This window comes from Leuciscus leuciscus, assembly GCF_965113295.1.
Source record: "Leuciscus leuciscus genome assembly, chromosome: 7".
Taxonomy (NCBI): domain Eukaryota; kingdom Metazoa; phylum Chordata; class Actinopteri; order Cypriniformes; family Leuciscidae; genus Leuciscus; species Leuciscus leuciscus.
The window spans coordinates 2,106,195-2,129,265 of record NC_138731.1 but is presented as its reverse complement, the minus strand read 5'-3'; the positions used below and the strand labels follow the sequence as shown (position 1 = coordinate 2,129,265).

At 41.0% G+C, this 23,071-nt stretch overlaps 1 protein-coding gene and 1 long non-coding RNA gene across 2 annotated transcripts in view; one reads left to right on the top strand and one right to left on the bottom strand.

Moving 5' to 3' along the window:
- The window catches only part of plbd2 (phospholipase B domain containing 2), a 55,723-nt gene that overhangs the window by 589 nt on the left and 32,063 nt on the right, over positions 1-23,071 (top strand). Inside the window, exons 2-4 of the mRNA XM_082174460.1 lie at positions 18,351-18,444; positions 19,063-19,221; positions 21,903-22,003. Of these exons, the coding sequence (XP_082030586.1) occupies positions 18,351-18,444; positions 19,063-19,221; positions 21,903-22,003 (354 nt within the window). The remainder of the gene's footprint in view (positions 1-18,350; positions 18,445-19,062; positions 19,222-21,902; positions 22,004-23,071) is intronic.
- LOC309502200 lies at positions 14,080-16,159 on the bottom strand. The gene is made up of 3 exons (XR_014207183.1): positions 15,873-16,159; positions 14,752-14,846; positions 14,080-14,651 (listed from the first exon to the last, which is right to left on the bottom strand). It is a non-coding gene; the product is annotated as an uncharacterized lncRNA (long non-coding RNA).

The following is a 23,071-nucleotide window of genomic DNA, read 5'->3' as shown; positions in this document are numbered from 1 at the left end:
CAACAACACTGGGTGAGAATCCTCACAAACACATCAACAACACTGGGTGAGAATACCTCACAAACACATCAACACTGGGTGAGAATACCTCACAAACACATCAACAACACTGGGTGAAAATACCTCACAAACACATCAACACTGGGTGAGAATACCTCACAAACACATCAACACTGGGTGAGAATACCTCACAAACACATCAACAACACTGGGTGAAAATACCTCACAAACACATCAACAACACTGGGTGAAAATACCTCACAAACACATCAACAACACTGGGTGAGAATCCTCACAAACACATCAATAACACTGGGTGAGAATACCTCACAAACACATCAATAACACTGGGTGAGAATCCTCACAAACACATCAACAACACTTGGTGAGAATACCTCACAAACACATCAACACTGGGTGAGAATACCTCACAAACACATCAACAACACTGGGTGAAAATACCTCACAAACACATCAACAACACTGGGTGAGAATACCTCACAAACACATCAACACTGGGTGAGAATACCTCACAAACACATCAACAACACTGGGTGAGAATCCTCACAAACACATCAACACTGGGTGAGAATACCTCACAAACACATCAACAACACTGGGTGAGAATCCTCACAAACACATCAACACTGGGTGAGAATCCTCACAAACACATCAACACTGGGTGAGAATACCTCACAAACACATCAACAACACTGGGTGAGAATCCTCACAAACACATCAACACTGGGTGCATGAATGAATACCTTCATAAACGAATGTCACAAATACCTTTACAAACACATCAATAACACTGGGTAAGTCATGAACATGTAGGCTAGTATGAGGTAATTTACGAATGTGATTCAGGATTACTGCGCTACCGTTGTTTTGATATTGGACTAATGCGAGTATGTATAAACTTTAAAGGAATATCAAAAGCCATATCTCATATTATTCGTCGATAAGTGTTGTTTTAAGCATCAAGTCAGATCAGATCTGCGATGTCGCATTTCGTGTGAACATAATTTTCAATGAATGTAATCAGTGCTCGAATTGATTCAAGTCTTATGGGGGGTCCCCAAATTTTTTGGGGCGGGGGGTTGGTTAGTCTTCTAACTGACTGTTATAATATTGCTAGATCTCATGCTGCAGTAACACAGGGTTTGTGATGTGAAAATATATTAATGGTACAACTCAATTGTTAGATTCCAAAGACATCAGTGAAAGGTTATTTCATGATGATATTAAAACCATCAGTAGGTAACCATCATCACCTGATCTCATTTCACTTTAGCTTTCTTTGCTGGTGCAAATGTGTTTAACACACACTGAGGGCCCTATTTTAACGTTCTGAAACGCAAGTGTCAAGCGCAAGGCGCAAGTAACTTTGTGGGCGGGTCTTGGGCGCTGTTGCTATTTTCCCGGCGGGATAAATGACTCTTGCGCCCGGCGCAAATCTAAAAGGGGTTGGTCTGAAGTAGCTTCATTATTCATAGGTGTGGTTTGGGCGTAACGTGAAATAAACCAATCAGAGCGTCATCTCACATTCCCTTTAAGAGCAGGCGCGCTTGTTCTAAAGCGGATTCCTATTATAACGGCGGATTTGCCAGACGCGCGCCAGGAGCGCTTCACAGCCGAGGAGACCGACGTTCCCGTCAGGAACATTGGGGATGGAGAAACCCACCCAAATTAACTTCGGTTAAACAGACGTATGATAATTTGGGTAAATGTGTAAGTTAGATGTATGCTTTTATAATAAATTGTCTATCTATCTATCTATCGTAATAATGTATGATTTGCAAAAATGAAAACTGCTGCTTCTGTGTAGATGAGAGAATCAAAGTGCGCGTTGTGCACACGCTACATTGATTATGGCCAAGCATGCGCCCTTAAAATAGCATATGAATAACATGCGCAACGCGTCACTGACTTTAAACAATTTTTTCCTGGTTAGTGGCGCAATTGTTTTCTAAACCTGCAAAATAGCATGAAGGAACGTTTGCGCCGGAACACGCCTCCTCTTTGCGCTGAACCGCCCCCGGGAGCGCAAGTGTATTTCTTAGTTAACCGACGTGCTTCTGTGGAGGGAAAAGTCCGCTTTGCGCGGGTGCAAAATAGGAATGATACATGCGTCGGTGCACAAAGTCAATTGCGCTGGGTGCAAGATAGGGCCCACACTGTCACAGCGGCCAAAAAAAGACTAAAGATATGATAAGAGTTAAGAACCCAACTAATGGAAACACTAATCACTGTTATGGTGACTTCAAATGAAACATTAGAGTTAAACCTCTGTTAATTCTCAATAAAACCTTTTGTAGAAGTCTGACAGAAATAAAGTCAGTTTGGTTAGTAATAAGTGAAGCTGGTAATGCTGTTTGTGGAGTTGTTTAATCCTCCTCTGCTGAGATCTTCACAGGTTTAATGTCTTCTTTTCTCTTCAGTTGATTTCTTCTAAGGCTGTGTCTGAAGTCAGTTGTAGATCTTGTGTTTCTGCTCGTCTCTTTTTGTGTTCTCTTCTTTCCTTCGGTGATTCTGCTTGTTAACAGGCTTATTAAGGCTGAGATGACTCTATATTTAACACAGACTTTGTGGCTCAGATAAGGTCCAGTTGTGGTGTATTTCTTTGCTCTTGGCTGACATGTGGCATTGCTATGGCCTGCTTGTGGCCCAGATCTGGCAAACAGGAGCGGTCCGCCCAAGTGCCATCATTCCCCGCTGCATGTGGACCAGATCGGCATTCCACAAGTGCCAGATGTGGGCCGGACCGGAGCAAACAATGTTGCTATGTGGGTGAAGTCATATCTGAGACACAAATAACATCCAGGAAAACACAAGATGAAGAGTCCTTCCATGAGTGCACAGAGAGTAAGTATTTACAACATTCAAGCAAGACATAGCCCTATTCGCACGGGATTAGTATTACCCCTGGACCTCTGTAATTAAGAAATTACCCCCTGACGTCTGTGTTTTTGGTGGCTCATTCACACGGGCAAAAAAATGTCCGTAATTCCCTCGATTTTACAGACTTTAGTCAGGATATGACATCACAGCTGCGTAACATCCGTTGCTGGCTTTACTTAAGTTACTATGGTTAGGTTGCTTTTAGCTAACGTTAGCTACTATAACGTTACAGTAAAAAACGTTCCTTACCGCATGCTGCAACGCATGTCCTCCATTTGATCATCTTTCGAGATTTAGCTCTTCTTGGTAGCTGCCCATCTCTTTTAAGTCGTCTCCGTCCACTGTAATACGACCCTCTTGGCCCAACACTACCACAAAAAGCGTCCAAACTTTCCAAAAGAGCTTCCATGTTGCGCCAAAATACTTAATTTGACGTTTCCATGACAACAGTCCGAGTTGAGCGTCCGGGTCACGTATTTACTGTAGTTTGTTTTCTCTTGTGCAGCACTTCATAGTTTTTATTCGAGAACAACTATAATCGGATTGGAGTAGGGCATATCGAGAGATGTTATTGTTAATATAGTTTTACATAAAATGGACTGTTAAAGGGGTCATATAATGCCATTTTTGTACAAGCTAATATGATTCTTTAGGGTCTAAATTAAAAGTTTGTAATATACTTTAATAAAAAAATCTCATTAGTATTGTAAGAAAACACTCATTTTACCTGGTCAAACACAGCTCTGTTTTCAGCACGCCGTTTCAGTGCATGTGTCTTTAAATGATAATGAGCTTTGCTGACCCCGCCCCTCTGTTCTGTGCGGACACCGTTTGTAATAATAACACAATAACCATAACGCGTCGTTCATTATAAACATGGGATTATGAATTATGTTGAGAACATCGTACATAGAAAACATGCCGTAATGTACCCTGAGTGTAAACAGCCGCATTCGTGAAGCGTGCAAGCGATTTGCAAAGATTAATATAAAGATTAATATAAAGGTTAATAAAACGTTACACTCACTTCTTCTTCTGGAGGTGCAGCAGGAACACGAATAGTTGGTACCAATCCTTTTTTCAGGAGCAGCTTCTTAGCAAAACCAGCTTTATACTGACCCTCGTTTGTAAAGCAGTCTGGTGTGAGAAATGATTCACGCTCGCAAACATGAAAGCATTGACGATGATCGTGAGTAATATTCCCTTCGAAAAAAAACTCAGCCACTGCGTCTTCAGCGGTTCGAATTTAGGAACATCAACATGACTGCTGTGTTCCTTATTACACCCAAGAACAGAACACCACAATCGCTTAGAGACACCATTCTACTCAGTGCTCCAGCTATCAACAATGACCGCGCCGGTCCGCGCGGGCTATGATTGACAGCTTGCTCACGAGCAAGGGCGGGTCTTTGTTGAAATGCTCCTGTCAATCAGCAATTGTGGGATGGGCGTCGATTTTGTGACGTCACAATATCGAACAGCTTGATTTGAGATGGGGGGAAACGTATAAGAAGATTTTAAAAAACCCACTGGATGGATTTCTATCATTTTATGATGGTTGTGTACAGGCACTGCCAACACACATTTCAGTACAATCAACTTGTAAAAGTGCATGTACCATTATATGACCCCTTTAAACGGCCCATAATGGTTATTACGTTCTTTAGGAAACGATAGGCTGATAAAAAAACAGCCCAAAATCACAGACATTGGGATTCGCGGGCCATGGGACACAGGACACGGGACTGGTATTATCAGAGGACCCCTGTGTTGGTCGAAATACGGTAGGTCATTTTCGGGGGAATTTTTACAGACATTTTTACAGACATGGCAGATTCACACGGGATAAAAATCACAGACGACCTCTGCGATTATTACAAATTACCGGAGGTCCCTAGGTAATACTAATCCTGTGTGAATAGGGCTAGACTGATTGTCACTGCAGTATTTTTTAAAGTACACAAAATGCTTTACTAACAAGCATCAGGAGTGGCTCTTTAATGCTCTGGGAAGCACAAGCAAGCAAACAAGGTAGATGGCAGAGCAAAGTCCTGAGTTCACATGTGACAGGCAATGTCGGTCGAAAGAATAAATGTTAATCTATAACTTTTCCACCTAGAACAGACCACAGTGGTCTGTCTGGTTTTGTCTGTGCTTGCCTTCCTGTCTTGAGCCCTATTCGCACGGGATTAGTATTACCCCTGGACCTCTGTAATTAAGAAATGACCCCCTGACGTCTGTGTTTTTGGTGGCTCATTCACACGGGCAAATAAATGTTCGTATAATTCCCTCGAGTTTACGGACTTTACAGCGTGCGCCCACCCATTCACACTTCACTAGCTGAACGTGCTGAAACGAAGATCGCGCTGCAGTATTGCAATTCAAAAAAAGAACTTATTTAAAACCAATTTATTAGAGAAATATATGATATATATTATAGAATATGATATTATTGTATAAATATATAATATATCTTCTTTTTCTTTTATTCTTTGTCCATATTTACAACAAGCCTGCCTGAAGAAGGTATTATAAATACCGAAACGTCGCGATAGGCTTGTTTTTCTGTTCATTTTATTTGGTTTATTTCATTTTATATCATTTTTACTCTTTCACACTTTGATTTCTTGAGATACTTACAGGATGGACGTCTTTAGAGGCCGTGTGAGACAAAGAAATGCTCCACGATACAGACTACTAAATTACACTACCACAAAAAGCGTCCAAACTTTCCAAAAGAGCTTCCATGTTGCGCCAAAATACTTAATTTGACGTTTCCATGACAACGGTCCGAGTTGAGCTTCCAGATCACGTCTTTACTGTAGTTTGTTTTCTCTTTTGCAGCACATCATAGTTTATATTGGAGAAAAACTATAATCGGATTGGAGTAGGGCATATCGAGAGATGTTATTGTTAATATAGTTTTAATACAGACGTAAAATGGACTGTTAAACGGCCCATAATGGTTATTACGTTCTTTAGGAAACGATAGGCTCACAGAAAAACAGCCCAAATCACAGACATGGGGATTCGCACGGGACTGGTATTATCAGAGGACCCCTGTGTTGGCCGAAATACGGTAGGTAATTTTCGGGGGAATTTTTACAGACATTTTTACAGACATGGCAGATTCGCACGGGATAAAAATTACAGACGACCTCTGCGATTATTACAAATTACCGGAGGTCCCTAGGTAATACTAATCCCGTGCGAATAGGGCTTTGGTTGCAGTTGACAGCCGATGGCCGTCTTTCAACCAAGAGAGCACAAACGATTTTGGGTCAAACTGCTCCACTGGAGGGCCATTGACGTCTAGAAACAGGACAGAAGAAAGGCTTTTGGCCCTCAGGCAATTTCTCCTCTTGTTAGCGGTATCACTCATGGCTGAAAGTCCACGTTCACATTCAGCTGAGGTGGCCAGGTAGGTTTTGCTAGCTGTAATCAGCCTCTTGATCGTCTTCCCAGGATTGTCACCTTCAAGTTTCCACAACCTATACTCTTCAACAGCAGCTCTGGTGCTTACTCCTAGATGCTTAGCAAAGGTCATGAATTTCCTTTTCACCATACAGGACAAGGGAATTACGGTCTTTGGGCCAACAGGATGGTTCGAGTGGAGTCAGAAGCTCGGTAAGCTCTGAGTCAGGGAGACGTACAGAGAGATGATCAATGACAGCCTGTAGGAACTGCCCCTTGTTGATATTCTCTTTGTAGGCTTCTAGTGTGATGCCTTTGAGCATGCATGCTGTTATCCTCCCTGAACATCCTGACTTTCCTGGTGTTGTTTTCATGGCCTCCAGGACCTCCATAGTCAAAAGAGTCCACCGACTGGCATCAGTGAGAGATGTGTTTCGATTCTCCAGTTTCAGAGAGAGGCTTTGTAACTCACGCAGCACATCTTTCATCAGTGCAAGGTCTTTAACAAAACCTGTGCTGCTGAGTTTCCTCAAATTAAGAAACAATTTATACAAAACGAAATTCACTTTAAAGAAAGGCTTTCTACAAAGCAAAACGTAATGAAGTGGTCAAAATCATGTCTGACCCACTCTATGTCTCCCGATACATTGCACATCATATCTTACTCGTGCTGTTCACTTTTCATAATCAACATAGCCTAAATGGAAAAAAATAACATTATAATATTTTAACAAATAGCACAAAAAAACACAAGCATTTTTGGGGGCGGGCACAGCCCCCTGGCCGCCCAAAACGACGGGTGTGCCTTCATATCAAGTCATAGGCCTATTGGTGAAAAGGTAGCCCTGACCAAGGAAAGCGAAATCTTTCAAAAATCATCCTTTTAAGGATATTTCTCATGAATGGCGTCAGCGCTGGTCAATACAATAAATCAATGCCGGCGTTGATCATGGAGTGACGCATCAGCTTCAGCGTTGTCCTGCTTAGAGTCTTGTAAGTGGAGCTCAAAGTTTAAATTAAATATTAAAATAATTAACAGCTTGTTTCATTACATCTAGCACCTATCTGTGAATGCATCCGCATTTTTACATTTCCGTTGAATGAACAGTTTAATGACTGAGTGACAGTCTCTAATGCGCAGAGACTTTCAATGTCAATACTGGTAAAAATATCAGCAGAAAGCCTCTCGTAAAGTGAGATTCAAGGAATTAACTGTTATATAACAATGGTCTAACAAGCTCATTGTCATGTTTATGTTGTGTTTATTATATTATGTGGACCCCCGACCCTTATTTTGACGTGTTGTATCTTCATTTTAATCCACTTCATTTTAACGCGCTTTTTACTTTCGGTTTCATTACTGAACATGTACTCGTCTTTGTGCCTGCTGACCACAGCGTAACACTTATTTATATAGCAATAAATAAATGGAGATAAAAACGCATATGGAGTTGAGTCACTCAAAATTATCTCAAGGGAAATTCCTTCAGCACGACAGCCCTACTTGTTTCCTGGCTATTTTGACAGCACTGACGTAATCACAGTCTTGCTCATCCCGATTTAAAATCTTAAATATCAAACATGTTTGATATGATCGGGGCGAGCCCGATTTGTGTGAGAGCAGAACGGGAGGTGCAAGATTCGATCTGTGAACGCCTCACATTACCAGATAATCTGCGCCGAACATCGGAACCGATCCAGGTCATCAACAAGATTTTTTCTCCGATTCTCGGGAGGGGGAAATCGGGCATAAATTGGCCTAAAACTCCTGTAGTGTGAGCCAGGCATTAGTGGAGGTCCTCTTTACCTGCACACTAGACAATGCCATGTTTTGGTTTCAACATTTTTAAAAATAAATACACATAATGAAATGAAATATACACTACCGTTCAGAAGTTGAGATCGATACGATTTTTTAAATGTTTTTAAAAGAAGTCTCTTCTGCTCAAAGCTGCATTGATTTGATAAAAAACAAACAAAAAAACAGTAATATTGTGAAATATTGTGACTGTTTTCTATGTGAATATATAGTAAAATGCAAATTATTCCTGTGATCAAAGCTAAATTTTCAGCATCATTAACCAGTCTTCAGTGTCACATGATCCTTCAGAAATCACTCTAATATGATGATCTGATGATCAACAAACATTTATGATTATCAATGTTGGAAACAGTTCATATTTGTGTGGAAACGGTCATACATTTTATTTTTCAGGATTTTTTGATGAATAGAAAGTTCAAAAGAACAGCATTTATTTGAAACAGAATCTTTTGTTACATTATAAATGTCTTTACTGTCACTTTTGATCAATTTAACGCAACCTTACTGAATAAAAGTATTAATTTCTTTCCCAACATTTAAAAAAAAAAAAATTCTTACTAACCGCAAGCTTTTGAATGGTAGTGTATAATGCTACAAACGTTTCTATTTCAGATAAACTTTCTATTCATCCAAATAAAAAAATAAAAAACACTGTACACAACTGTTTTCAACATTGATATTAATCATAAATGTGTGTTGAGCATCAAATCATCATATTAGAATGATTTCTGAAGGATCATGTGACACTGAAGACTGGAGTAATGATGCTGAATATTTAGCTTTGATCACAGAAATAAATATTTTATTGTATTATTATTTTAAATTCATAATATTACTGTTTTTACTGTATTTTGGATCAAAGCAATGCAGGCTTGGTGAGCAGAAGAGACTCTTGAACAGTAGTGTACATCCAACAGAATGATTCTAGCTTTATTTACCAATGTAGTATTTACCCTAAAAACAACTGGATGATTGATGTGACACTGTGATAATAATGTTTGTTCCAAAAGACTTGATTAAATGCGTGAAACTTGTTATTAGATATTAAACATATAAATTGTGACAAAACAGGCTGTCAGCCTGTGTGTTGGTGGGGATTTTTCAACTATTTCAGCACGATTTTTACATAGTTACCTCCAGTAGGTGGCGGCAAAGCACTGTTATGAGTGAGTGAGTCAGTCAGCAGACTATTCAACCATTTCAGTGAAAAAGGCTGCTTTATTCAGAAACAAACAATGCTATGGCAATCAATGTCAATCATTGCTATTTCAAGAGTAAATCCCGCATAAATGCGTATGTAATTCCCAAAACTTTGCAGTGTTTACGTGGCCATTGGTCCTAGCAGCATGAAAAACAAGTTTTATACAAATTCTGAATGGATATTAGAAAGCATAGAAAGCGCACAACGAGCGCTCCCTTTATAATTGCTAAAAAGCTGTTATCCATCTTCATCGAGATCTCTAGCATTCCTGTAGAACTAGGACTATTAATAATGAAAAAAATAGTAACTTAAGCCTAAATGTTTCCAATTTATGCAAGGAATACAAAAGCCCCGATATGGAGTGGATAGATATAAAGTAGAAAGATATATAGAGAGAGACAATTACCCCTCAAAAAAGTCAGTAAGAAGCTTTCTCTTCCCGACTGCGAGTGGAGGTTTATTTTTCTCCATTTTTTTTAAAAGCTAAATTTAGCTTTACCGGAGCGGTGCCAATCAAACAGTCCTGTCAGTCAACGATGTCATGCGCACAGCGCTCTTTAGATGTGGGGCGGGGCGTTTACATTTTAAAGAGACATGGCAACTAGCCTGTAAACAAACTTAAAATAAATTATTGTAAATAATCAATTCACGAAATTTACCGTATCCATTGCATGCATTTAATCAGATTTGTCATTATTTTTTTTACTAAAATAAAAGTATCTGAGGGACCCCTCTAATTCAGTTTTTTACTTCTTATGGGGGGTCCCTAATACCTTATGGGGGGGTCCCGGATCCGCTTAATATAATTTATCTGTAACATGGATCTAAAAACTGATTAATAGAAAAGAAGCTGTCAGCATTCTCATGGGCTTTTCACACCTTAAATAGTTAAAAGTGATGTGTATTTTTTTTTTTTTTTGACTACTAAAGCATAAAAATGTTTTAGGAAACATGCTAAGTTCACATACTCGTTTCTCTGAAGAACAATGCGACAGTCAGTTATTTTGCTTTGAAATGTGTGTTCAGTGTTTTTGTTTTGGTCTGTGTGATCCCGCCCACTGCCAATTTACCCAATACTATCTTTATAAACGTAATGCCTAATGTTAAAATTATTTTTTACGTTTTACTGTAAGGTATTTCTCCAAGCTATGCTATAGTTTAAAGCAGTGTGCCTATGAGAGACGGCTGAGCCAATTAGAGCAGTCAGGGGGCGGAGCAACACCTGTAGCCCCGCCCCCGCACGTTCTCAGGCTGCTGACGGTTTTCTTGTGTGCGTCTGACTGGAGAGCCAGCAATTTAGTGACACTTTTTCATGACATTATACACTGAACAAAATGATAAACGCAACACTTGTTTTTGCCCCCATTTTTCATGAGCTGAATTCAAAGATCTAAGACTTTTTCTATGTACACAAAAGGCCTATTTCTCTCAAATATTGTTCACAAATCTGTGTAAATCTGTGTTAGTGAGCACTTCTCCTTTGCCGAGATAATCCATCCATCTCACAGGTGTTGCATATCAAGATGCTGGTCCACTCCTTTTCAATGGCTGTGCGAAGTTGCTGGATATTGGCAGGACCTGGAACATGCTGTCGTATACGCCGATCCAGAGCATCCCAAACATGCTCAATGGGTGACGTGTCCGGTGAGTATGCTGGCCATGCAAGAACTGGGATGTTTTCAGCTTCCAGGAATTGTGTACAGATCATTGCAACATGTGCCGTGCATTATAATGCTGCAACATGAGGTGATGGTCGTGGATGAATGGAACAACAATGGGCCTCAGGATCTCGTCACGGTATCTCTGTGCCTTCAAAATGCCATCAATAAAATGCACCTGTGTTCGTTGTCCATAACAAACGCCTGCCCATACCATAACCCCACCGCCACCATGGGCCACTTGATCCACAACCTTGACATCAGCAAACCGCTCACCCACAGATGCCATACACGCTGTCTGCAATATGCCCTGTATAGTGAAAACCGGGATTCATCCGTGAAGAGAACACCTCTCCAAAGTGCCAGACTCCATCGAATGTGAGCGTTTGCCCACTCAAGTCGGTTACGACGACGAACTGCAGTCAGATCGAGACCCCGATGAGGACGACGGGCATGCAGATGAGGTTCCCTGAGACGGTTGCTGACAGTTTGTGCAGAAATTCTTTGGTTATGCAAACCGATTGTTGCAGCAGCTGTCCGGGTGGCTGGTCTCAGACGATCTTGGAGGTGAAGATGCTGGATGTGGAGGTCCTGGGCTGGTGTGGTTACACGTGGTCTGTGGTTGTGAGCTGGTTGGATATACTGCCAAATTCTCTGAAACGCCTTTGGAGACGGCTTATGGTAGAGAAATGAACATTCAATTCACGGGCAACAGCTCTGGTGGACATTCTGCAGTCAGCATGCCAATTGCACGCCCCCTCAAAACTTGCGACATCTGTGGCATTGTGCTGTGAGATAAAACTGCACATTTTAGAGTGGCCTTTTATTGTGGACAGCCTAAGGCACACCTGTGCAATAATCATGCTGTCTAATCAGCATCTTGATATGCCACACCTGTGAGGTGGATGGATTATCTCGGCAAAGGAGAAGTGCTCACTAACACAGATTTACACAGATTTGTGAACAATATTTGAGAGAAATAGGCCTTTTTGTGTACATAGAAAAAGTCTTAGATCTTTGAGTTCAGCTCATGAAAAATGGGGGCAAAAACAAAAGTGTTGCGTTTATAATTTTGTTCAGTGTACAAATTACTTTTGAAAAGGTATCGAATTAACATAAAATTATAATTTAACATTGAGGAGGTTCCTTTACAGTTAAGTAGAGAAAAAACTACAACTTCATATAGTAATGTTTCAGTGCATTGTCCAATGTTAATACTTTAATAATGTAGGACCGTAGAGGCTAATAGTTGTAAAATGCTTTATATATATATATATATATATATATATATATATATATATATATATATATATAATTTTTTCCCACATGTCTATAGTACAATTATGTGGTTTTGTTTTACAGTGTATACTTTTTTCTTGATATACCCCAAAAGAATGGAAGTGAAATGTGACAACATGCCCCATAGGAGGGGTTAATTGTAACATGACCATATGACAGATTAAAATGTTATCTGATGTAATAAAAAAATATACAAGACAAACTAAAATATTTTCTCAAGAAAATACAGTTATTAACTTTTTGGCATTCTTCAATAATTAAAAATAAACTATTTTTTGAGTTAGACAACGAACACACCGCAAAACAGCTATACAGCATAGTTCACAACATAATAATAATGAATAATTTCTGAACATTGACTCTGTCTTTATTCACCTTTTTCTAATGTTTTCTCAATAGAATTGATAAAAGTATAGAACAGAATAGAATAGTTCTAATAGAGGCTCATTGTAACGCAGTGTGACAACATGCCCCATCTGCACAACTGGGGTTTAAAGGGGACATATCATGCTAAATCCACTTTTTTAGCCCTTAAATGCATTTTGTTGTATATTTGGAGTGTTTAGAAGTACAGAAAAGTTGAAATTAGTCTCTTCAGGTGCTTCGTTGATATCTTTATATTCTGTTTTGGTCATATTTTGCAACCTGTTCCGATTTTTCTATTCTCTATTACGCGCTCTATTCTATTCTCCGCGCTTGTGACAAGGCGCATGTTTAACTGAAAGAACGAGCAGAGAGAGAGACACAGTTGCGCGTGCTCTCTCTGTCTCTTCGGAGCCAGACGAAAGTGTAAACAAGACTTCACCGTCTCCAAACTAAGCGCTGTCTTGCTCTCTCTCCCTCGCACATATTAATCAAAATAAATCGACACGGTGGTAAAAGGTCGGAAGACCAAAGTTTCATGTGGAGCATTCAGAGATTTTTTTTCCTGAATTACCGTGTGAATTGTGCTAAATAAGTTGCCTTATCTTTTCTGAAAAGCGTTCCGGGCATTAAGCTGACATAAAACAACACTTTAATCAAACGAAAAAACTATCCAATGATGAAATGTTTTCTGTGTTGACACAAATCTTGGATGTCCAAAAGTTTCTGTGCCGCTAGATAATCCTATCTCTGCTATCAAACTACAAAAATGGACGAACGGGGTGGAGTTGAACCGAGTGTCACCGCTACAACCTGGAGAGGGGGCGGGGTATGAAGTGTCTCATTTGCATTTAAAGAGACCGCACCAAAACGAGTTGCTCTCAGACGCACATCAGAAAAGGGGTAGAAAAGGGGCCTGTGGAGCTATAATAATGAGGAATTCAGACCCAAGCATTGCAGTTCCGCTTTATATAGACCACAAATGTATGATTTATATGTAAAAAGGAACGATTTAAAAGCATGATATGTCTCCTTTAAACCCGGCGAGTGTTTCTGCTGTCAGATCAGCATTAAAGGACTATCTCAACTGTTAAATAACATATTGGAGATTCAAACAATATCAGATTTGTCTAATTTTAAATAAACTCAAAAAATAGAGATGAAAAATTAACACAAGAAATGTAATTTTGCTATGGTTAAATAAATGTTCAGGGATATCTTCCAAAGATTTCAGAATTTTGGTGCAATTTTTCCTCTATATAGTGTTTCCTCTATATATAAGTTTCGTCATGCTAGCATGTGTGGAAGTATTTAAGACAAGTGTGTGACAACTAGCCCCACATTACATTGTGCCCCGATCTATATATATATATACATTTAACAGGAAATATACTGTAGGATCATATTCAAAACAGATCAAATAATCTCTACTATTTTTTAGTTTTTATTATGGGCAAAAAGTATACACTGCATTTAAAAATATTCAAATACACAAATAAAAGGAGTAAAATATATCTAATATACTCTATTCCTTTAGATTAATAATAACAATACAAGCACTGGAGATGGTTTGTGTTTTATTCCACTGGTCGGGGAACTGTGAAGCGTTCACATGTTGAACAGAAGAGGACTGTGGGAAATCTCTCACATTTAGACCTTCAAAAGATAAAAACTCAACAGAAAACATGTTCACACTTCCTTTAAACACAACCATGGTGGTTTCTTTTCCTGAAACTAACCAACAAAACTAACAAAACATTAGTTATTTTTAGTCTTTGATACTCAATAAAGCTAAATAAGATGAAAAACTGGAACAAAACACTAAATGAAGGAAAACTGCCACTGAACAAAAAACAAACAGAAAGGAGAAACCGAAAATAATAGAGAAAAAAGAAAAAAGAACTCGACTAAAACACGTCCGCTGGTCTTGAGGGATCATTATCCAGTGAGGCGCAGTCTTCAGAGGGAATGCTGGGTAATGATCCTCAACCTTCTGTGGGAAAAAAAACACATAATTTCATCATTCAGTTTGTCCACTGTGAGAATGTGAGTGTTTGAGAAGCACTGGACTGGTTTCTGTGGGAAGCACTCACTCTTGAGACAGCAGCAGGTGACGGCGATGACGATAACAACAAGGATGGCCCCCCCCACTATTAAGCCAATGACGAGTGTACTCATGCTTCCCCTGCTGGACAGATCATCAACAGTGTGAAGCAACATGTTCAAGCATGCCGGAGGATATATCAAAGCTGCTCTTCTATCGGATCATTAAAACACCGTTAGTGCCGGTTCACACAGAGCGTTGTTTTTCTTTTTTAAATGAGTGCTGCGATTTAAGTTTTTATTTAATTTTTTATAATAATATAATATATATAATGTAGTTTTAGTTGACTAAATGTCAGGGCATTTTACTGTAGTTTTAGTCAATGAAAACTGGTTAAATTGATAACGATTGTTTTGCTCACAATTATAATCACAGCAATTGTTGTTACTTTCACTTTCACCTGTAAGCACAAAACAATCTCTTACCATCAGAAACGCACCAGCGTTGGAACCCTTTAACAAGATTATTAAGACTGTTTTTTAATTAATTGTTGTATTATATTGTATTATTTTTATATTTGCGCTTTGGGTTTTAGAAAAGTGCATTATACATTTTTTATTATTATTAAGAGAATATATAGGCTATTGATCATATGAATTGAACAAGGGAAAAAAAATTCCAAAAGTTCTACATTACACTAATGTATTTCTATTCAAATGCCAGCAAAAAGATTTGTATTGTCACACATAGGTGTATAATAGTTATTTTAAAGGGTTAATTCACCCAAAAATGAAATTTCAGTCGTTATTTATTCACCCTCATGTCGTTCCAAACCTGTAAGACTTTCGTTCATCTTCAGAACAGAAATGAAGATATCCTTGATGTAATCAGAGAGATTTCTGATCCCTCCATTGACAGTTACGCAACTACTACTGTGACGCTTCAGAGAGTTCAGAAAGACATTGTCAAACTAACCCATATGAATGTTTTTCCACATGTTCTGAAGAGACTCAATCGCTTTACATGATGAACAGATGCTTTTATTCACATATAAAACAATAAGTGACCCAAAAATAAAAACGTTGTCCTCGTTGAAGATTAACACGCTCAGTTTATTGTAACTGGTGTGTATAGCAAGGACATTAACACACATTAAACGGAGAGACTTACAGCTGAGGTTGTGGTGATGGTGCCAGTAAACGCAGTCAGTGCCGCTCGTGATCCGCTGAAGCTGGAAGAGCTGGAGAAGAGAGACGCGTTTATAAAGATCTGATGATGACGAAGAGCTGGAGAAGAGAGACGCGTTTATAAAGATCTGATGATGACGAAGAGCTGGAGAAGAGAGACGCGTTTATAAAGATCTGATGATGACGAAGAGCTGGAGAAGAGAGACGCGTTTATAAAGATCTGATGATCACGAAGAGCTGGAGAAGAGAGTTGAGAGTTTTATAAAGATCTGCTGATGACGCGACGCCCTCCCCGATCGTTTTTCACTTTAAACCTTTCTTTCTAAAGTTGTCGCGCCTCAGTCCCGTTCTCCAAACGCAGATTCTCACCCCAGCGCTGATTCTCTGCAGCTTTGCGGCTGTTTTTGCACTAAACAGAGATGTGGGTGTTTTTTGACTCTTAAAACCAACGTGTTGAAAACAACAACCTTTTATTTCTTAACACCATCTATGTGTCTAGATAAGGACAACACATTTTGTGTTACTTTTAACTCAACCAGCGTGTTATTCCTCTTTAAATGTCATGAAACCCCCCTGTTTAAGGCTGGTGAACAGCCGTGTTTCTCCTGTCGGACCAGGTAAACTCCGCCTCTGTTCGTAACCACTCCTCTAGCCCGAGTTGGCCTGCTTTGGACCAAGGTATTCGGCGGGCCAGAAACCTCTGGCCATTGGCCCAGAGGAAGCCCAGACGAGGCCCAATCAAGCCCAGGGAGTGACAGTGTAAACACGACTGGCCCTGGACTGCGTACTAGCAGCTCGCTTTAGGCCAGACAGTGGGAATGCGGCTACTCACACCTCAGAACTCAAAAACACTTGAGAAATGGGTGTGTAAAGCTGTGGAAAAGTGGGAGAGTAGAGGGCCGGGAAGAGGAGACAACAACCAATTTAACACAGACATGCAACACACTCATTATACAGATACATGAATATTAAAATGAGGGCAACTTGAAGTATTTAAAAAATACAACCCTATATGACAACAAACTCCCAAAATGAGGGAGAAACGCAGAAGAACATTTAAAAGGTCTAATAATATATTCATTACATTTACGAGCACTACAGTCTCTGAACAAACGACACGTGTCAGTTTAACAGTTTAACTCTCTCCCCCACATCATGAGTGGACACGCCCCCTACTGCTGATTGGCACACTCTCTCTCCCCCACATCATGAGTGGACACGCACCCTACTGCTGATTGGCTCACTCTCTCTCCCCCATCACGAGTGGACACGCTCCCTACTGCTGATTGGCTCACTCTCTCTCCCCCATCATGAGTGGACACGCCCCCTACTGCTGATTGGCTCACTCTCTCCCCCACATCACGAGTGGACACACACCCTACAGCTGATTGACTCACTCTTTCTCCCCAATCACGAGTGGACATGCCCCCTACTGCTGATTGGCTCACTCTCTCTCCCCCATCACGAGTGGACACGCTCCCTACTGCTGATTGGCTCACTCTCTCCCCCATCACGAGTGGACACGCCCCCTACTGCTGATTGGCTCACTCTCTCCCCCATCACAAGTGGACACGCCCCCTACTGCTGATTGGCTCACTCTCTCTCCCCCATCACGAGTGGACACGCTCCCTACTGCTGATTGGCTCACTCTCTCCCCCATCACGAGTGGACACGCCCCCTACTGCTGATTGGCTCACTCTCTCCCCCACATCACGAGTGGACACACACCCTACAGCTGATTGACTCACTCTTTCCCCCACATCATGAGTGGACACGCCCCCTACTGCTGATTGTCTCACTCTCTCTCCCCAATCACGAGTGGACACGCCCCCTACTGCTGATTGGCTCACTCTCTCTCCCCATCACAAGTGGACACGCCCCTACAGCTGATTGGCTCACACTCTCTCCCCCACATCATGAGTGGACACGCCCCCTACTGCTGATTGGCTAACTCTCTCTCCTCCCCTTCACGAGTGGACACGCCCCCTAGAGCTGATTGGCTAACTCTCTCTCCTCCCCTTCATGAGTGGACACGCCCCCTAAAGCTGATTGGCTACAAGTATGTAGCCAATATGTAGATCTCTACGCGGTCCATTTCTCAGAAATTGCTTACAGGTTAAACCTTTTACAGGTTTGACATTTACACTGCACACGGATGTGGTCCGGCAACGCGCTCCACTTTAATAACTCCACTTTATTAACTCCATAAACTTAAATGCTAAATGAGGCAAGCCCAGAGATGCACATGAAGAGAGACATTGAAGAGAGAGTTGTCTTACAAGCATAAACAAAACACGCTGCCTCTGTCGACGGCGATTGAAGAACGAGTCTTTGGTTGCTGTAATGTTAATTTGGTCCAAAGTAGCAGAAACTAAACATGCGTGAGATGAAGAATTGCATTATTTCTCAGTGTAGATGACAGTAACACGGCTTTGTATTAATGTGTGTGTGTGTGTGTCAGGTGGGCGTATCTGGAGGTCAGCACCAGTGGCGTCTATAATGACTCTCTGCAGGCGTATGCGGCGGGACTCGTGGAGGCCTCCATCACCTCACAGGTGCACGTCTAATCCATATCATACATAACTCTATAGCTCCTAGCTTCCCAGCATTACAGTGTGATTGTGAAAGATTGTGATTTTAATTTTACATGCATTTTTTTTTTGGGCGCTTTGTACAAAATAGCTTCTAGACAACACATGTAAAGTTAATCTATAAGCACTTATGTTTGCTTTGCCAAATAAATATTTGTTACATACCATGCAGTGATTGTTTTTATAGAAATAATGCAAAATATAAAATATAATTCGCCTGGCCACTGTTTTTCTTCTCTAGCTGATCCACACCCCATCAAGTATGTATGTGGTCCTGATTTGTGTAGTTGTGCACTATTCTAAGCCATTGTTAGTTTAAATAGTGCGAAAAAAGATGCCCAGATGATGCATTTAATTCACTGAAGTGTGGAATGTTGGACACTTCCGATGATGAATGGATAGACGGTTGAGTGTGTAGTATGTCATCTGTCATTACCTCTTACTGTAACATATGAGCGTATGCATGAAACTGCTTCTCTAGATGTGTGACATCACAACAGAGATCAGAAACACAGCGTGCTCTTCATGACAGACAGCAGAGTCCATGAGTGTAAGTGAGCTAATGTGTTCTGTGTGCCGCAGCTGATCTCCCAGCACTGGATGAACACACTGCTGGGTTACTGTGAGCCGTCCGCTCGTGACGCCGGCTACTGTCAGCGGCTCAAAGACTACATCAGCACTAACCTGCAGTGGCTCAATCAGCAGATGGACACGCACGCCGACTCGCCGTACTGGCATCAGGTGCGTGAAGAAGAGTTCCCCAAACACCGCTGCTTACAGGGGGTGTGTGTGTGTCGTCACCGTCGGCCGGAGCCACTGCGGTTACACACACCGAGTGGAAGCTTTTTTTTCAGTGTGAAAAACACACAAAACACATCTAAAACAGTAAAGGGCCTTGAGATTGACTGTATAAATAGTTTTGACAAGACATCTGAGGTATATTTTTACAGACCGCTGAAAGCTGCAGAACAGAGAAGCAAATGAATCGCTGCAATTCAAAGAAACTCCAGGCAGTGAAAGCTGGATTTGCAGTTTTCATTGTGTGTCTATATGCTGAATTTAGGGGTAAAATCATACACTATATATTGTATTGACAACTCATCAATTAAATATTCACCATTGTATATTCTGCATAATTGGATGTTTTTAAATGAACACTAACAAAAAACTATACAAGTTGTAGGGCAGGACAACATGATGGTTGATATAAATATATATATGTGTGTGTGGGGAGAACAAGTATTTGATACACTTCCGATTTTGCAGGTCTGTAATTTTTATCATAGGTACTCTTCAACTGTGAGAGACGGAATCTTAAACAAAAATCCAGAAAATCACATTGTATGATTTTTAAGTAATTAATTTGCATTTTATTGCATGACAATAAGTATTTGATACATCAGAAAAGTAGAACTTAATATTTGGTACAGAAACCTTTGTTTGCAGTTACAGAGATCATACGTTTCCTGTAGTTCTTGACCAGGTTTGCACACACTGCAGGGATTCTGGCCCACTCCTCCATACAGACCTTCTCCAGATCCTTCAGGTTTCGGGGCTGTCGCTGGGCAATACGGACTTTCAGCTCCCTCCAAAGATTTTCTATTGGGTTCAGGTCTGGAGACTGGCTAGGCCACTCCAGGACCTTGAGATGCTTCCTTGGCTGTGTGTTTCGGGTCGTTGTCATGCTGGAAGACCCAGCCACGACCCATCTTCAATGCTCTTACTGAGGGAAGGAGGTTGTTGGCCAAGATCTCACGATACATGGCCCCATCCATCCTCCCCTCAATACGGTGCAGTCGTCCTGTCCCCTTTGCAGAAAAGCATCCCCAAAGAATGTTTCCACCTCCATGCTTCACGGTTGGGATGGTGTTCTTGGGGTTGTACTCATCCTTCTTCTTCCTCCAAACACAGCGAGTGGAGTTTAGACCAAAAAGCTCTATTTTTGCCTCATCAGACCACATGACCTTCTCCCATTCCTCCTCTGGATCATCCAGATGGTCATTGGCAAACTTCAGACGGGCCTGGACATGCGCTGGCTTGAGCAGGGGGACCTTGCGTGCGCTGCAGGATTTTAATCCATGACGGCGTAGTGTGTTACTAATGGTTTTCTTTGAGACTGTGGTCCCAGCTCTCTTCAGGTCATTGACCAGGTCCTGCCGTGTAGTTCTGGGCTGATCCCTCACCTTCCTCATGATCATTGATGCCCCACGAGGTGAGATCTTGCATGGTGCCCCAGACCGAGGGAGATTGACCGTCATCTTGAACTTCTTCCATTTTCTGATAATTGTGCCAAAAGTTGTTGCCTTCTCACCAAGCTGCTTGCCTATTGTCCTGTAGCCCATCCCAGCCTTGTGCAGGTCTACAATTTTATCCCTGATGTCCTTACACAGCTCTCTGGTCTTGGCCATTGTGGAGAGGTTGGAGTCTGTTTGATTGAGTGTGTGGACAGGTGTCTTTTATACAGGTAACGAGTTCAAACAGGTGCAGTTAATACAGGTAATGAGTGGAGAACAGGAGGGCTTCTTAAAGAAAAACTAACAGGTCTGTGAGAGCCGGAATTCTTACTGGTTGGTAGGTGATCAAATACTTATGTCATGCAATAAAATGCAAATTCATTTCTTTGAATTTTCTTTGAATCTTTGAATCTTTTGTTTTAGATTCCATCTCTCACAGTTGAAGTGTACCTATGATTAAAATTACAGACTTTTACATGCTTTTTAAGTAGGAAAACCTGCAAAATCGGCAGTGTATCAAATACTTGTTCTCCCCACTGTATATATATATCATTAATATAAGTGATCACATGGATTTAGATCTATATTATATTTATATAAAGCGTTCACAGGCAAATTTGCTTTATTTATTTCCCCGGCGTCGAAATCAGGCACAAATAAATGTCAGGAAACACAATTCCTGCTGCATATCAATATCCACGATCACTGGATCTTTGGTAAGTTGTTAGGAACACTTTATCGAGTCCAACCATTAGTTTAAACTGATAATCGTTTGTTTTACTCAGTACAGATGGACAGTCCGGATGAGGGAGTGTGTTCCCATGGGAAAGTGACATCAATGCATACCCTCTATTAGACCTTAGGCTTACTCTCTGTGTAAACATTACACCCTTAATGACATTTATTACCTTGATCACCTACTGACAGCAGTATGTCATTACTGATTGGTCTTCCTACTTGCATTCATTTGCATACTGAAGAGTGATTGGTTGTTCTTGTATCAGTGTCACATGACAATGGTTCATGGCCTGTTCTCTCTCAGGTCCTCTTCTGGTTCATGGCCTGTTCTCTCTCAGGTCCTCTTCTGGTTCATGGCCTGTTCTCTCTCAGGTCCTCTTCTAGTTCATGGCCTGTTCTCTCTCAGGTCATCTTCTTCCGGTCATCATCTTCTTCTTCTTCTTCTCTCAGGTTCGCCTGTCTCTGCTGCAGCTGCAGGGATTGGAGGACGGCTACAACGGGAAGGTGGAGTTTCCCTCCGGAAGCCTCTCCATCAACCCCTTCGGCCTCCTGTGAGTATAGCCATGCTTTTTTTCCCTTTAGTCCATGTGCAAAATGTCATGTTGTTGTTGTTGTTGTTGTTGTTATTATTATTATTAGGGATTCAAGCGCATAGTGCTGAAACCCTATTGTAATTGTAAAATTTTCCAAGGATCAGCATTCTCCCCTAAAAGTGATTGGGCAGAGCAAAACCGTAAGTCGTAGAGACTTGAAACTTTGGGGGCTGGTAGTGCTCACACCGCCTACATCGTCACCAAGGCCCGCCCCGATCGGCCTGACGGGGGCCCTACAGCTGTCAAAAGTATGAAAGATTACAGAAAGATTCTCTGGAGTCTGACTGTCAATAATTATCATAAAAAAAATTAGAAATTTTGATTCACGGTCGCTAAGGGGCGCCAAAATATTCGAAGTGGGAGGAGCCACTTTTACTAAAATGGCTATAACTCAAAAAGGAAATGAGATATTTTCACCAAACTTGGCACACATATGCAAGAGCTCCATCTGACGTCACAGTAAAAATAAACGCGGCGATTGGCCACTCGGTGGCGCTATAAAATTGAAAAGACATGAAAATGGTCATAACTATGCTACCGTTAGTCCGGTTGACTTGGAAATTGGCATGCCGTTTCTTTGTGCGAGCTGCCATGATTGTCTATGCCGTACATTGACGGATCTCAAAAAACATGTCCGCCATCGGCCAATAAATTATCGTGAACTTTAAAAAAAACTTTAAATCCTTATATTTCTTATGGTAAATTTACTGTATTGGCTGTAAATGTTCATCTCCATCTATGATGTAAGTGGTTACATGCTTGCTAATAATAATAATAATATATTTTTTATGCATGTGCTTAAAGGCCTTAAACCGCTTGAACCCCGATAATTGCTGCTTGCAGCTATATTTATTAGGGGCCAAGCACCGAAGGTGCGTAGGCACCTATTGTATCTGTTCCCGTTCCTATTATTAGGGGCCAAGCACCGAAGGTGCGGGCACCTATTGTAATTGTTCCCGTTCTTATTATTAGGGGCCAAGCACCGAAGGTGCGGGCACCTATTGTATCTGTTCCCGTTCTTATTAT